This window comes from Nerophis lumbriciformis, linkage group LG39 (assembly GCF_033978685.3).
Source record: "Nerophis lumbriciformis linkage group LG39, RoL_Nlum_v2.1, whole genome shotgun sequence".
Lineage (NCBI taxonomy): Eukaryota > Metazoa > Chordata > Actinopteri > Syngnathiformes > Syngnathidae > Nerophis > Nerophis lumbriciformis.
Window position 1 is genome coordinate 2,947,858 of NC_084586.2, and position 16,023 is coordinate 2,963,880.

Sequence of the window (16,023 nt, forward strand, 5' to 3'; positions counted from 1 at the left end):
TACTGACTCGCCATTACTCGACACAGACTCAAGTTGCACAGACTCACTATTACTAAACAAAGACCCTAGTTTCACTGACTTCCTACTACAATACAAAAACCCTAGTTTCACTGACTCACTATTACTCAAGTTTTGCTGACTGAACCTTACTTAACTAAGACCCTAGTTCCACTGACTTGCTATTACTCGATAAGTTGCACAGATTCACGTTAACTATTCAAACACCTTGGTTTCACTGACTTGCTATTACAATACAAAACCCTAGTTTTACTGACTCACTATTACTATACAAAGACCTGAGTTCCACTGACTTACTATTACTCAACAAGTTTCACAGACTCACTATTACTATATAAAGACACTGGTTTCACTGACTTGCTACGACAATACAAAAACCCTAGTTTCACTCACTCACTATTACTCAAGTTTCGCTGACTCAACCTTACTTAACTAAAAACCTAGTTCCACTGACTTGCTATTACTCAAAAGGTTGCACAGACTCACTTTAACTATACAAAAACCTTGGTTTCACTGACTTGCTATTACAATACAAAACCCTAGTTTTACTGACTCACTATTACTCAGGTTTTGCTGACTCGACCTTACTTAACTAAGAGCCTAGTTCCACTGACTTACTATTACTCGACCAGTTTCACAGACTCACTTTTACTATACAAAGACCCTAGTTTCACTGGCTTGCTATTACAATTCAAAAACCCTAGTTTCACTGACTCACTATTACTCAAGTTTTGCTGACTGAACCTTACTTAACTAAGACCCTAGTTCCACTGACTTGCTATTACTCGATAAGTTGCACAGATTCACTTTAACTATACAAACCCCTTGATTTCACTGACTTGCTATTACAATACAAAACCTGAGTTTTACTGACTCACTATTACTCAGGTTTTGCTGACCCAACCTTACTTAACTAAGACCATAGTTCCACGGACTTACTATTACTCGACCAGTTTCACAGACTCACTTTTACTATACAAAGACCCTAGTTTCACTGGCTTGCTATTACATTTCAAAAACCCTAGTTTCACTGACTCGTTATTAGTCGACACTGACTCAAGTTTCACAAACTCACTATTACTATACAAAGACCCGAGTTCCACTGACTTACTTTTACTCAACAAGTTTCACAGACTCACTATTACTATATAAAGACCCTGGTTTCACTGACTAGCTATTACAATACAAAAACCCTGGTTTCACTGACTCACTTGTACTCAGAACGTCTTAATGTTGTACTATTGTTTGGATAGTTATTTGTAGCTAGTTTTTCGAGAGGTTTACTTGTTACTTTTGCTTTCACTGACTTGCTATTACAATACAAAACCCGAGTTTTACTGACTCACTATTACTCCGGTTTTGCTGACCCAACCTTACTTAACTAAGGCCCTAGTTCCACGGACTTACTATTACTCGACCAGTTTCACAGACTCACTTTTACTATACAAAGACCCTAGTTTCACTGGCTTGCTATTACATTTCTAAAACCCTAGTTTCACTGACTCGTTATTACTCGACACTGACTCAAGTTTCACAGACTCACTATTACTATACAAAGACCCGAGTTCCACTGACTTACTATTACTCAACACGTTTCACACTCATTATTACTATATAAAGACGCTGGTTTCACTGACTAGTTATTACAATACAAAAACCCTGGTTTCACTGACTCACTTGTACTCAGAACGTCTTAATGTTGTACTATTGTTTGGATAGTTATTTGTAGCTAGTTTTTCGAGAGGTTTACTTGTTACTTTTGCTTTCACTGACTTGCTATTACAATACAAAAACCCTAGTTTCACTCACTCACTATTACTCAAGTTTTGCTGACTCACTATTACTCGACAGAGAAACCACTTTCACTGACTCGCTATTACTCGACACTAACTCAAGTTTTACAGACTCAATACTCCTATACAAAGACCCGAGTTCGACTGACTTACGATTACTCAACAAGTTTCACAGACTCACTATTGCTATATAAAGACCCTGGTTTCACTGACTTGCTGTTATAATACAAAAACCTTAGTTTCACTGACTTACTAACACTCTACTCAAGTTTCGCTGACTCAACCTTACTTAACTAAGACCCTAGTTCCACTGACTTGCTATTACTCAACACGTTTCACAGACTCATTTTTACTATACAAAGACCCTGGTTTCACTGACTCACTTGTACTCTACAACGTCTTAATGTTGTACTATTGTTTGGATAGTTATTTGTAGCTAGTTTTTCGAGAGGTTTACTTGTTACTTTTGCTTTCACTGACTTGCTATTACGATACAAAACCCGAGTTTTACTGACTCACTATTACTCAGGTTTTGCTGACCCAACCTTACTTAACTAAGACCCTAGTTCCACGGACTTACTATTACTCGACCAGTTTCACAGACTCACTTTTACTATACAAAGACCCTAGTTTCACTGGCTTGCTACTACATTTCAAAAACCCTAGTTTCACTGACTCGTTATTACTCGACACTGACTCAAGTTTCACAGACTCACTATTACTATACAAAGACCCGAGTTCCACTGACTTACTATTACTCAACAAGTTTCACAGACTCACTATTACTATATAAAGACCCTGGTTTCACTGACTTGCTATTACAATACAAAAACCCTTGTATCACTGACTCACTATTACTCGACAGGGAAACTAGTTTCACTGACTCGCTAATACTCGACACTGACTCAAAGTTCACAGACTCACTATTACTATACAAAGACCGGAATTCCACTGACTTACTATTACTCAACAAGTTTGACAGACTCACTATTACCATATAAAGACCCTGGTTTCACTGACTTGCTATTACAATACAAAAACCCTAGTTTCACTCACTCACTATTACTCAAGTTTTGCTGACTCACTATTACTCGACAGAGAAACTACTTTCACTGACTCGCTATTACTCGACACTGACTCAAGTTTTACAGACTCACTACTCCTATACAAAGACCCGAGTTCGACTGACTTACGATTACTCAACACGTTTCACAGACTCACTATTGCTATATAAAGACCCTGGTTTCACTGACTTGCTGTTATAATACAAAAACCTTAGTTTCACTGACTTACTAACACTCTACTCAAGTTTCGCTGACTCAACCTTACTTAACTAAGACCCTAGTTCCACTGACTTGCTATTACTCAACACGTTTCACAGACTCATTTTTACTATACAAAGACCCTGGTTTCACTGACTCACTTGTACTCGACACAACATCTTAATGTTGTACTATTGTTTGGATAGTTATTTGTAGCTAGTTTTTCGAGAGGTTTACTTGTTACTTTTGCACAATATGGTATTCAACCCTTGCACTGTTTAATCTCAATCTGCTATTTTCATTGTTACTCGTGCACTTTGTCGCCTGAGTGAATCGAGTACTTGATTCAGTGAGCGACGCACAAGAACTTGAGGGGTCTCGACATACTTGCCAACCTTGAGACCTCCGATTTCGGGAGGTGGGGGGTGTGGCGGGGCGTGGTTAAGAGGGGAGGAGTATATTGACAGCTAGAATTCACCAAGTCAAGTATCTCATACACACACACACACATATACATATATATATATATACATACATACATACATACATACATACATACATACATACATATATATATATATATATATATATATATATATACATACATATATATATACATACATACATATATACATACATACATACATATATATATATATATATATATATATATATATATATATATATATATATATATATATATATATCCTGAAAATATGCAAACAAAACTGTGTTTAGATAATTGATACTTCAAACTTGCATAAATAAATCTTAAGGAATATAACATAACTTGGCTTCTGAGAGCTTCAAAATGTAATGAATAAAATGCTAAAGTTGTTGATCATAATATTTTATTAGAGCGTATCAAAACACGTATTGGTATGTCAGACTTAGCTTTGTCGTGGTTTAACTCTTATCTTACTGACAGGATGCAATGCGTCTCCCATAATAATGTGACCTCGGACTATGTTAAGGTAACGTGCGGAGTTCCTCAGGGTTCGGTTCTTGGCCCTGCACTCTTTAGTATTTACATGCTGCCGCTAGGCGACATCATACGCAAATACGGTGTTAGCTTTCATTGTTATGCTGATGACACCCAACTCTACATGCCCCTAAAGCTGACCAACACGCCGGATTGTAGTCAGCTGGAGGCGTGTCTTAATGAAATTAAACAATGGATGTCCGCTAACTTCTTGCAACTCAACGCCAAGAAAACGGAAATGCTGATTATCGGTCCTGCTAAACACCGACATTTATTTAATAATACCACCTTAACATTTGACAACCAAACAATTACACAAGGCGAATCAGTAAAGAATCTGGGTATTATCTTCGACCCAACTCTCTCCTTTGAATCACACAGTAAGAGTGTTACTAAAACGGCCTTCTTCCATCTCCGTAATATCGCTAAAATTCGTTCTATTTTATCCACTAGCGACGCTGAGATCATTATTCATGCGTTCGTTACGTCTCGTCTCGACTACTGTAACGTATTATTTTCGGGTCTCCCTATGTCTAGCATTAAAAAATTACAGTTGGTACAAAATGCGGCTGCTAGACTTTTGACAAGAACAAGAAAGTTTGATCATATTACGCCTATACTGGCTCACCTGCACTGGCTTCCTGTGCACTTAAGATGTGACTTTAAGGTTTTACTACTTACGTATAAAATACTACACGGTCTAGCTCCAGCCTATCTTGTCGATTGCATTGTACCATATGTCCCGGCAAGAAATCTGCGTTCAAAGAACTCCGGCTTATTAGTGATTCCCAGAGCCCAAAAAAAGTCTGCGGGCTATAGAGCGTTTTCTATTCGGGCTCCAGTACTATGGAATGCCCTCCCGGTAACAATTAGAGATGCTACCTCAGTAGAAGCATTTAAGTCCCATCTTAAAACTCATTTGTATACTCTAGCCTTTAAATAGCCCCCCTGTTAGACCAGTTGATCTGCCGTTTCTTTTCTTTTCTCCTCTGCTCCCCTTTTCCTTGAGGGGGGGGGGGGGGGGGGGGGGCACAGGTCCGGTGGCCATGGATGAAGTGCTGGCTGTCCAGAGTCGGGACCCGGGGTGGACCGCTCGCCTGTGCATCGGCTGGGAACATCTCTACGCTGCTGACCCGTCTCCGCTCGGGATGGTGTCCTGCTGGCCCCACTATGGACTGGACTCTTACTATTATGTTGGATCCACTATGGACTGGACTCTCACAATATTATGTCAGACCCACTCGACATCCATTGCTTTCGGTCTCCCTAGAGGGGGGGGTTACCCACATATGCGGTCCTCTCCAAGGTTTCTCATAGTCATTCACATCGACGTCCCACTGGGGTGAGTTTTTCCTTGCCCGTATGTGGGCTTTGTACCGAGGATGTCGTTGTGGCTTGTGCAGCCCTTTGAGACACTTGTGATTTAGGGCTATATAAATAAACATTGATTGATTGATTGATAAACAAGCAATTATATTAATAATTAAATGTGGTCATTTTAAATGAATTATGATCATTTAAAATTAATTATTTCAAATATGTTTATTTTAATGTATAATTCTATGGCTGTATGTAATAAGGAGTCAGAAAAAATTACAAATAAAAATACAATTAATTTTGATGTATTTAGCAAAATATAGTAAACATTTATTTATTTTTTAAATTAATAAATATATTTATTTTTAGGTAAGATAAACATAATTATACCATTTATCCCGAGTCTGGGTGATTTAGTTCTTGTCACCCTGTTGTCCTCCTGTCTTGAAAAAAGGCTGTCCTCACTCAGGTCCGCATGGAGCTGGAGGGGGCGTGGCCTCCAGCTCCGGCTGAAAATCGGGAGATTTTCGGGAGAATATTTGTCCCGGGAGGTTTTCGGGTGAGGCGCTGAATTTCGGGAGTCTCCCGGAAAATTCGGGAGGGTTGGCAAGTATCAAATCAAATCAAATCAAATCAACTTTATTTATAGAGCACATTTAAAATTTACCACAGGGGTAGCCAAAGTGCTGTACAATGAGCAGGTTAAAAGATAAAACGAGTACCGAGCAAACACAACACAACACAAACAGAACACGATAAAAAATAAATAATTAAAATAGAATTAATAAAAACATAAAAACATAAAAACAGGATCACAGCAGGTGTATTATGGGGCGCCATTGCAGGATGGATATCACTCAGTGTTAAAAGCCATGGAATAAAAGTATGTTTTTAAGAGAGATTTAAAAACAGGAAGAGAGGAGGCTTGTCTAACACTCAGGGGTAGGTCGTTCCAGAGCTTGGGAGCAGCAACGGCGAAAGCTCTGTCACCTCTAAGCTTCAGCCTTGTGTCAGGGACCGTCAACAGCAGCTGATCGGCTGATCTTAAGGATCGGGTGGGGCAGTAAGGCTGAAGGAGGTCGGAGAGATAGGTTGGCGCAAGGTTGTTTAGACATTTAAAAACAAATAAAAGGAGTTTAAAATGTATTCGGTAACGCACAGGGAGCCAGTGAAGGGACGCTAAAATAGGGGTGATGTGCTCACGTCTGCGGGTCTGTGTTAGCAGACGAGCAGCAGAGTTCTGCACGAGCTGCAGGCGGGCGAGGGAGGCCTGGCTAATGCCAACATACAGGGCTTTACAATAATCAAGACGAGTCGAGATAAAAGCGTGGATTAATTTCTCAAGATCATGTCTTGATAGAAGCGGTTTCACTTTCGCGATTTGGCGTAATTGATAAAAGCTTTTTTGAACGACGCTGCTGATTTGTTTTTCGAATTTAAAATCTGAGTCAAACTTTACCCCCAGGTTTGTGACAGAGTCGCTGAGATACGGGGTCAGAGTGCCAAGGTCAACGTTGGGGGAGGGAGAGCGACTTGGACCGAACAACATAACTTCTGTTTTATCTTCATTTAGGCTCAGGAAGTTAGCTGAAAGCCAGACTTTGATGTCGTGCAGGCAGTCAATAAGACGTTGAACCGTGTTATTTTGTGCCATGGGAAAATAAATCTGGCAATCATCGGCATAAAAATGAAATGCAATACTGTACTTCCTAAAAATAGAACCAAGGGGGAGAAGGTAAAGCGCAAATAAAATTGGGGCAAGGATTGAGCCCTGGGGGACCCCATGTGGTAAAGGAGCTGCGGACGACATAAAACTGTCTACTTTTACACAAAAACTCCTGTCGGTTAGGTACGACCGGAACCAGTTGAGGGCGGCGCCCTTAATGCCCACACAGTTCTCAAGACGAGTGATTAAGGTGGCGTGGTCGACGGTGTCGAACGCAGCAGACAGATCTAAAAGCACCAGGACAACATATTTACCAGAATCAGTGGACAAGTATGGGTCTCGAGGCCCCGCCTCCTTATGCAGGTCACTTTTTATCACATTGCAATGATGTCCACGACCGGACTAGTTTTCAAGGTCCTGGCATAGGAAAGTAAAAAAAGAAAGACCTACGTTGTAGAGGGGGATGCTCTTCATGGGTTTGTACTGCTTCAGGGGGTCCATCTTGTACAGGTGGCGGTCTGTGATGAGCACGGCTCTGTCCTCCGCCTTGTGGAAGCGATTGATCTGGAAACACAATCCGGCTCATGACTAACAAAGTCACGGTGGCAAAGCGGAGGCCGACACCCACCTTGCGCACGTGGCACGCGAAGAGGACCCTCATGAACTTGTCTTTACGCTGCAGCTCGCTGGAGACCAGCGTGAAGGAAGAGACGCTGCCGGGACTATCTCGCTTCTGCACGACCACAAAGACGCGGTCAACAGACAGCGCACATTCTTTGACAGTTAGCGAGCATGCGTGTCACAAACTGAATTTTTAAACACAAGAATTATGCTCAAAATGTTTCATTCGAAGGAATTGTCAGCATGACTTGATGTCAAAATTCAGACCCAAAAATGTAGTTCCATGAATTTAGTGTGGGAATAAAACGCCTTTGTAATTAAAAACACACATTGACCTCCATAAGCTCTCTGTGTTACAATAAACTTGGCATAGAATTGAGTGAGATTGATAACCGTCCAAAATGATCTGAAGGAAGGAAAAAGTGTCAATTAAGTAGTAAATAAAATATTAAAGCTGCAAGCAGCGTTGTTCGGGCCCGCGTATTTGGCAGGTGCTAGTCCTAAGTGTCCCAAGACTTTTGTCTAGTGTACCTACCTTGTCTGCATTGTGTGGGCACGTTGGTGCTTCCTGCTTTTAAGCAGCCATCTTAAAAAAACAGCATTGCAGCAGCATCAGCGCAGTGGGTCTTTGAAGGGTCATAAAATCAAAACCGGAGCAGTTAATTAAAAAGCGCTTCTGTTGTTGTAATCACAAGGGTTCAGTGTCTCTCCTGTGTTAGTTTGAAGGCGAAACGACAAACGCGCTCAGAGGAGTTCGTTTTTGAAGGAAGGTGACTGGTTTTTACCAAAAATTTGTTTTGAAGGGGGAATAGCAAACTTCCTGTTGATTTTAGCTGGGGATAGTCAATTTATGAAATGTAGGTCTAAGTGAGACCTACGGAGAGGTGTTTGTTTCATGTCTCTCCGACCTTCCCAGTGGGAGTTACAGGCAGTTTTGTAATGTTTTTCTTCCGAGTAGCAGTTTTTTATCAGTTTTATTCAAAAATTGCTGTAGAGGGCAATTTTTAAATTTGGGGTTAGTTTTCTTTATTAGATCGCAATTTTTGCCAGTCCTGATGTGTGCGTTGAGTTCGGTGAGTTTTGAAGCGTGTTAAGGGGGTCAAATTACAGCTCAAAGAAGCAAAAGTGACTGTTTTTAGTACTTTTTTGTCTTGAAGGGGGAATTGCCAACTTCCTGTTGATTTTAGCCCGAGGATGTACAATTATGAGAACTAGGTCTAAGTCAGACCTACATAGAGGATTTAGTTTCATGTTTTTCCGACCTTCCTAGTGGGAGTTACAGGCAGTCTAGTTTTCTTTCTTCCTAGGGGGCGCTAGAGCGCAATTTTGAGTTTTGAGGTTTGGTTTTTTGATAAAAAGTTTTGCCGTATATTACTGATGTGTGTGTAAAATTTGGTGAGTTTTGAAGCATGTTAAGGGGGTCAAAGTAGTGCGCAAAGCTGCGGAAGAATAATAATAAGAAAGAATAAAACGAACGAATAACAATAGGTCCTTATGTCCCATTGCATAAGGACTCCCTGTGGGAGTCCTTTTGCAATGGGCCATGGCGGGCCCTAATAATAAAACCTTAGAAAAACAATAGGTCCTTATGTCCCATTGCATAAGGACTCCCTGTGGGAGTCCTTTTGCAATGGGCCATTGCGGGCCCTAACAATGTTGATTATTTTACTCACCAGGTAGTTTCCTTCCCAGGCTCGCTGCAGGCCCAGGTCCACCCTCTGGCCCTTGAGGGCCTCTAGACAGGCTACCTTTGCCCTCACCTGCAGGGCCTCCTCTGCAGTCAGCCCTTTGATCAGCGTCCACGCCCACCACCTGCGGCAAGACAACGAGAAGATCAACCTTCTCCCCCGAGAGAAGCAGCGAGACCATTCCAGCGGAGGGCCAAAGTTCTCGCTGCGCTCCTCCAAAGCACAGCGCCGCCGGGATGAAAGGCGGCGGCGGCGAGTCTTTGAGAGGCCGGGGGAGGAGGAAAGAGGAAAAGGAAAACGAAGGCCCGGTGTGAGCGCAGGAAAGCGACTGAAGTGGAGGAGAAGCAAGACTCGAGGCCTCCTCAGTCTCCTGTGGTTCAAGTCTGGCTTGCTGCTTTAGAAAAACAACTTTTCACTCTCACAAAGAGTCAAAGATGGCGGACAAACAACTAGAATTCGGACGGCGTGGCGAAGTTGGTAGAGTGGCCGTGCCAGCAATCGGAGGGTTGCTGGATACTGGGGTTCAATCCCCACCTTCTACCATCCTAGTTACGTCCGTTGTGTCCTTGGGCAAGACACTTCACCCTTGCTCCTGATGGGTGCTGGTTAGCGTCTTGCATGGCAGCTCCCGCCATCAGTGTGTGAATGTGTGTGTTAGAGATGCGCGGTTTGCGGACACAACCGCGGATTCGGCGGATTATCCGCGGATCGGGCGGATGAAATTTAAATAAATAAGATTTTATCCGCGCCGCGGGTCGGGTCGGGCGGATTAATGAGATATTTTTTTTTTTTTTTTTTTTTTTTTGCGGGTGGCAGTTAAACCAATTCGGAAATATACAGGTAAAAGCCAGTAAATTAGAATATTTTGAAAAACTTGATTTATTTCAGTAATTGCATTCAAAAGGTGTAACTTGTACATTATATTTATTCATTGCACACAGACTGATGCATTCAAATGTTTATTTCATTTAATTTTGATGATTTGAAGTGGCAACAAATGAAAATCCAAAATTCCGTGTGTCACAAAATTAGAATATTACTTAAGGCTAATACAAAAAAGGGATTTTTAGAAATGTTGGCCAACTGAAAAGTATGAAAATGAAAAATATGAGCATGTACAATACTCAATACTTGGTTGGAGCTCCTTTTGCCTCAATTACTGCGTTAATGCGGCGTGGCATGGAGTCGATGAGTTTCTGGCACTGCTCAGGTGTTATGAGAGCCCAGGTTGCTCTGATAGTGGCCTTCAACTCTTCTGCGTTTTTGGGTCTGGCATTCTGCATCTTCCTTTTCACAATACCCCACAGATTTTCTATGGGGCTAAGGTCAGGGGAGTTGGCGGGCCAATTTAGAACAGAAATACCATGGTCCGTAAACCAGGCACGGGTAGATTTTGCGCTGTGTGCAGGCGCCAAGTCCTGTTGGAACTTGAAATCTCCATCTCCATAGAGCAGGTCAGCAGCAGGAAGCATGAAGTGCTCTAAAACTTGCTGGTAGACGGCTGCGTTGACCCTGGATCTCAGGAAACAGAGTGGACCGACACCAGCAGATGACATGGCACCCCAAACCATCACTGATGGTGGAAACTTTACACTAGACTTCAGGCAACGTGGATCCTGTGCCTCTCCTGTCTTCCTCCAGACTCTGGGACCTCGATTTCCAAAGGAAATGCAAAATTTGCATGGTTAGGTGATGGTTTGGGGTGCCATGTCATCTGCTGGTGTCGGTCCACTCTGTTTCCTGAGATCCAGGGTCAACGCAGCCGTCTACCAGCAAGTTTTAGAGCACTTCATGCTTCCTGCTGCTGACCTGCTCTATGGAGATGGAGATTTCAAGTTCCAACAGGACTTGGCGCCTGCACACAGCGCAAAATCTACCCGTGCCTGGTTTACGGTCCATGGTATTTCTGTTCTAAATTGGCCCGCCAACTCCCCTGACCTTAGCCCCATAGAAAATCTGTGGGGTATTGTGAAAAGGAAGATGCAGAATGCCAGACCCAAAAACGCAGAAGAGTTGAAGGCCACTATCAGAGCAACCTGGGCTCTCATAACACCTGAGCAGTGCCAGAAACTCATCGACTCCATGCCACGCCGCATTAACGCAGTAATTGAGGCAAAAGGAGCTCCAACCAAGTATTGAGTATTGTACATGCTCATATTTTTCATTTTCATACTTTTCAGTTGGCCAACATTTCTAAAAATCCCTTTTTTGTATTAGCCTTAAGTAATATTCTAATTTTGTGACACACGGAATTTTAGATTTTCATTTGTTGCCATTTCAAATCATCAAAATTAAATGAAATAAACATTTGAATGCATCAGTCTGTGTGCAATGAATAAATATAATGTACAAGTTACACCTTTTGAATGCAATTACTGAAATAAATCAAGTTTTTCAAAATATTCTAATTTACTGGCTTTTACCTGTATATACATAGTTAAATGTTGTTAGCCACATACGAAAAACGAGCAGCACTCTTTGAAACAGGCAATTATTTATCAGCAGGCACCTGCAGCAGCCACATCAGAAGAAGAAAAGAAAAAATGGCAACACCGGCAGCAAACGTGGTACGCGACAAACTAAAAAAGGGAATACTAAAGACCAGGGGAAAAAAAGGCCAGAAAAGTTCAGCGTGGACTCGTTTTTATGAGGTTGTAAATCAGGATGACAGCAATGCTGGCTACGTGAGTTGCAAGAGCTGCGACGCTGTGTACGTCTACGACAGTCATAAAACCGGGACATCGAACATGGTGCATGGTGCGAACAAAGGACTTCTTTCATTTAAGGTTTGTGATAAACCATCAAACTCATTCGTTAAAAGGACTCTATAGTAATATAAAGCAAATTTTTCTGGACATTATCATGCAAGAAAAGTTTATTTTTGGGACCGCGATCACCGCGTAATGATTTTTAAAGGTTGCATTACATTATTAACTGTCCCATGTGATCAGCCAGTGCGATTGGAAGTCCATGCTCAATTATTGCCTCCGTAAATAAAACTTCGGCATTTATCACATCCAAAGAATCTGTTTGGGCGACGAAAAACGTTGAAAGTTTTCCACTTGTATCGCTAGCAACGGCATTAGACTTGTGTTTTTTTGTCCCAACGTGGTCTTTTACATCGCTAATTCCTCCGTGTCCGATCGAAAAATCTTGTCTGCACAAGGTGCAATTCGCGTAGTTTTCACCCTTTTTTTTTTTTGAATTAATGAAAAACCGTATTTTATATCACTGCACCCGTAACCCGGAATAGGTTGATGAAAACCGTACGAATTACGGGAAAACCGGAGTAGTTGGCAGGTGCCTCACTAATGCCTTGCATCGTCTATATTAGATATAACGGGCGGGTGCGGGCGGATGGCGGGCGGATGCAGTTCTATTCAAACGTTACGTCGGGTGGATGGCGGATGGTTGACGACTTTCTGATGCGGTTGCGGATGAAATATTTGCCTATCCGCGCATCTCTAGTGTGTGTGAATGGGTGAATGTGGAAGTAGTGTCAAAGCGCTTTGAGTACCTTGAAGGTAGAAAAGCGCTATACAAGTATAACCCATTTATCATTTAATTCGGTCAACACAATAACCACTTAACAGGAATGTCCCCGTGCGACACTAATTTTTGGTCTTGGTGAGCCTCGGTCCATACGGGACGGGTCGCATTGGAAAACGCATATAGTTCTGTTTAAAACTATTAACACTGTCATTGATGCTCCCAAATCTGCTGGTTTTGATGCTTCTTTTGAATTCTGTGAAAATTGTCTCCATTTTTTCACTGACAAAATTGTGTCAACTAGAGCCAGTCTATCTCAGCCTTCATATGACCCTTCTGTTCCCCTGCATTTCTCTTCTGTTTTCCATCAGTTTGAGCCGGTGTCCTTTTCTTTTTTAAGTGACACAGTTAGTCATATGAAGCCCTCTGGTTCTCCTGCAGATGCCCTCCCACCTCGCCTGTTTAAGGAGGTACTTGCTACTATTGGATCAAGTGTCCTTAACATTATCAATAGTAGCCTCTCTTCTGGAATAGTTCCAGTAGAGTTTAAACATGCAGTGGTACGACCTCTACTTAAAAAACCCAGCCTCGACCCCTCTCTCCTTTCTAACTTCAGACCTATCTCTAATCTTCCATACATTTCCAAAATATTAGAGAAGGTTGTCTACAGTCAGTTGTTGCCCTTCTTAGAGGATAATGGTATCACTGAGCTGTTCCAGTCCGGTTTTAAAGCCCTCCACAGCACAGAGTCAGCGCTTCTAAAAGTTTTTAACGATATCCTCCTGTCCACTGATTCTGGTAAATATGTTGTCCTGGTGCTTTTAGATCTGTCTGCTGCGTTCGACACCGTCGACCACGCCACCTTAATCACTCGTCTTGAGAACTGTGTGGGCATTAAGGGCGCCGCCCTCAACTGGTTCCGGTCGTACCTAACCGACAGGAGTTTTTGTGTAAAAGTAGACAGTTTTATGTCGTCCACAGCTCCTTTACCACATGGGGTCCCCCAGGGCTCAATCCTTGCCCCAATTTTATTTGCGCTTTACCTTCTCCCCCTTGGTTCTATTTTTAGGAAGTACAGTATTGCATTTCATTTTTATGCCGATGATTGCCAGATTTATTTTCCCATGGCACAAAATAACACGGTTCAACGTCTTATTGACTGCCTGCACGACATCAAAGTCTGGCTTTCAGCTAACTTCCTGAGCCTAAATGAAGATAAAACAGAAGTTATGTTGTTCGGTCCAAGTCGCTCTCCCTTCCCCAACGTTGACCTCGGCACTCTGACCCCGTATCTCAGCGACTCTGTCACAAACCTGGGGGTAAAGTTTGACTCAGATTTTAAATTCGAAAAACAAATCAGCAGCGTCGTTCAAAAAAGCTTTTATCAATTACGCCAAATAGCGAAAGTGAAACCGCTTCTATCAAGACATGATCTTGAGAAATTAATCCACGCTTTTATCTCGACTCGTCTTGATTATTGTAATGCCCTGTATGTTGGCATTAGCCAGGCCTCCCTCGCCCGCCTGCAGCTCGTGCAGAACTCTGCTGCTCGTCTGCTAACACAGACCCGCAGACGTGAGCACATCACCCCTATTTTAGCGTCCCTTCACTGGCTCCCTGTGCGTTACCGAATACATTTTAAACTCCTTTTATTTGTTTTTAAATGTCTAAACAACCTCGCGCCAACCTATCTCTCCGACCTCCTTCAGCCTTACTGCCCCACCCGATCCTTAAGATCAGCCGATCAGCTGCTGTTGACGGTCCCTGACACAAGGCTGAAGCTTAGAGGTGACAGAGCTTTCGCCGTTGCTGCTCCCAAGCTCTGGAACGACCTACCCCTGAGTGTTAGACAAGCGTCCTCTCTTCCTGTTTTTAAATCTCTCTTAAAAACATACTTTTATTCCATGGCTTTTAACACTGAGTGATATCCATCCTGCAATGGCGCCCCATAATACACCTGCTGTGATCCTGTTTTTATGTTTTTATGTTTTTATTAATTCTATTTTAATTATTTATTTTTTATCGTGTTCTGTTTGTGTTGTGTTGTGTTTGCTCGGTACTCGTTTTATCTTTTAACCTGCTCATTGTACAGCACTTTGGCTACCCCTGTGGTAAATTTTAAATGTGCTCTATAAATAAAGTCGATTTGATTTGATTTGATATGGACTGGTGAGCCCAGACCAAAACCAGCTCCATCCACGAGTCGAGTCGCCGTCGGAGTAATCCCAGTCCCAAATGCCAGCCGCTTGCAGAGAGACTCAGACAGATTGTGTCTATTTTGTGTGGGGATGTTATAAAATAATAATGTTATAAACACACTTTCACATAAAGCACACTAGAGATGGACCGATACGTTTTTTTCAGCGATTATTAGTACCGTATTTTTCGGAGTACAAGTCGCACCGGAGTATAAGTCGCACCTGCCGAAAATGCATAATAAAAAAGGAAAAAAACATATACCGTATTTTCCGCACTATAAGGCGCACCGGATTATTAGCCGCACCTTCAATGAATGGCATATTTCATAACTTTGTCCACCTATAAGCCGCCCCGGACTATAAGCCGCGCCTACGCTGCGCTAAAGGGAATGTCAAAAAAACAGTCAGATAGGTCAGTCAAACTTTAATAATATATTAAAAACCAGCGTTCTAACAACTCTGTCCCAAAATGTACGCAAATGTGCAATCACAAACATAGTAAAATTCAAAATAGTGCAGAGCAATAGCAACATAATGTTGCTCGAACGTTAATGTCACAACACACAAAATAAACATAGCGCTCACTTTCTGAAGTTATTCTTCATTCGTAAATCCTTCGTCTTCGGTGTCCGAAGTGAAAAGTTGGGCAAATGTGAGATCCAAAATGGACGGTTCCGTCTCGTCGAAGTCATCAGAGTCAGTGTCACTGTTATCCAGCAGTTCTGTGAATCCTGCCTTCCGGAAAGCTCGGACCACAGTTGTGACCGAAATATCTGCCCAGGCATTTACGATCCACTGGCAGATGTTGGCGTCGTCTGGCGCTGTCTCCCTGTCTTAGTGAAGGTGTGTTCGCCTTCTGTCATCCATTGTTCCCACGCAGTTAGCAGTCTAGCTTCGAATGCCCTGTTGACACCAATATCTAGCGGCTGGAGGTCTTTTGTCAATCCACCCGGAATGACGGCGAGTATTGAATTAAGCGCGTAAGCTTG

At 42.3% G+C, this 16,023-nt stretch overlaps 1 protein-coding gene across 2 annotated transcripts in view; it reads right to left on the bottom strand.

Annotated features, from left to right (window-relative positions):
• myo1d (myosin 1D) overlaps positions 1–16,023 on the bottom strand; it is a 288,636-nt gene that overhangs the window by 72,123 nt on the left and 200,490 nt on the right. For both annotated transcript variants that reach the window (XM_072912674.1, XM_061931649.2), the window contains exons 18-20: positions 9,333–9,471; positions 7,667–7,771; positions 7,489–7,602 (exon numbers count right to left, since the gene is read on the bottom strand). In XM_072912674.1, coding sequence (XP_072768775.1) covers positions 7,489–7,602; positions 7,667–7,771; positions 9,333–9,471 — 358 coding nt within the window. The remainder of the gene's footprint in view (positions 1–7,488; positions 7,603–7,666; positions 7,772–9,332; positions 9,472–16,023) is intronic.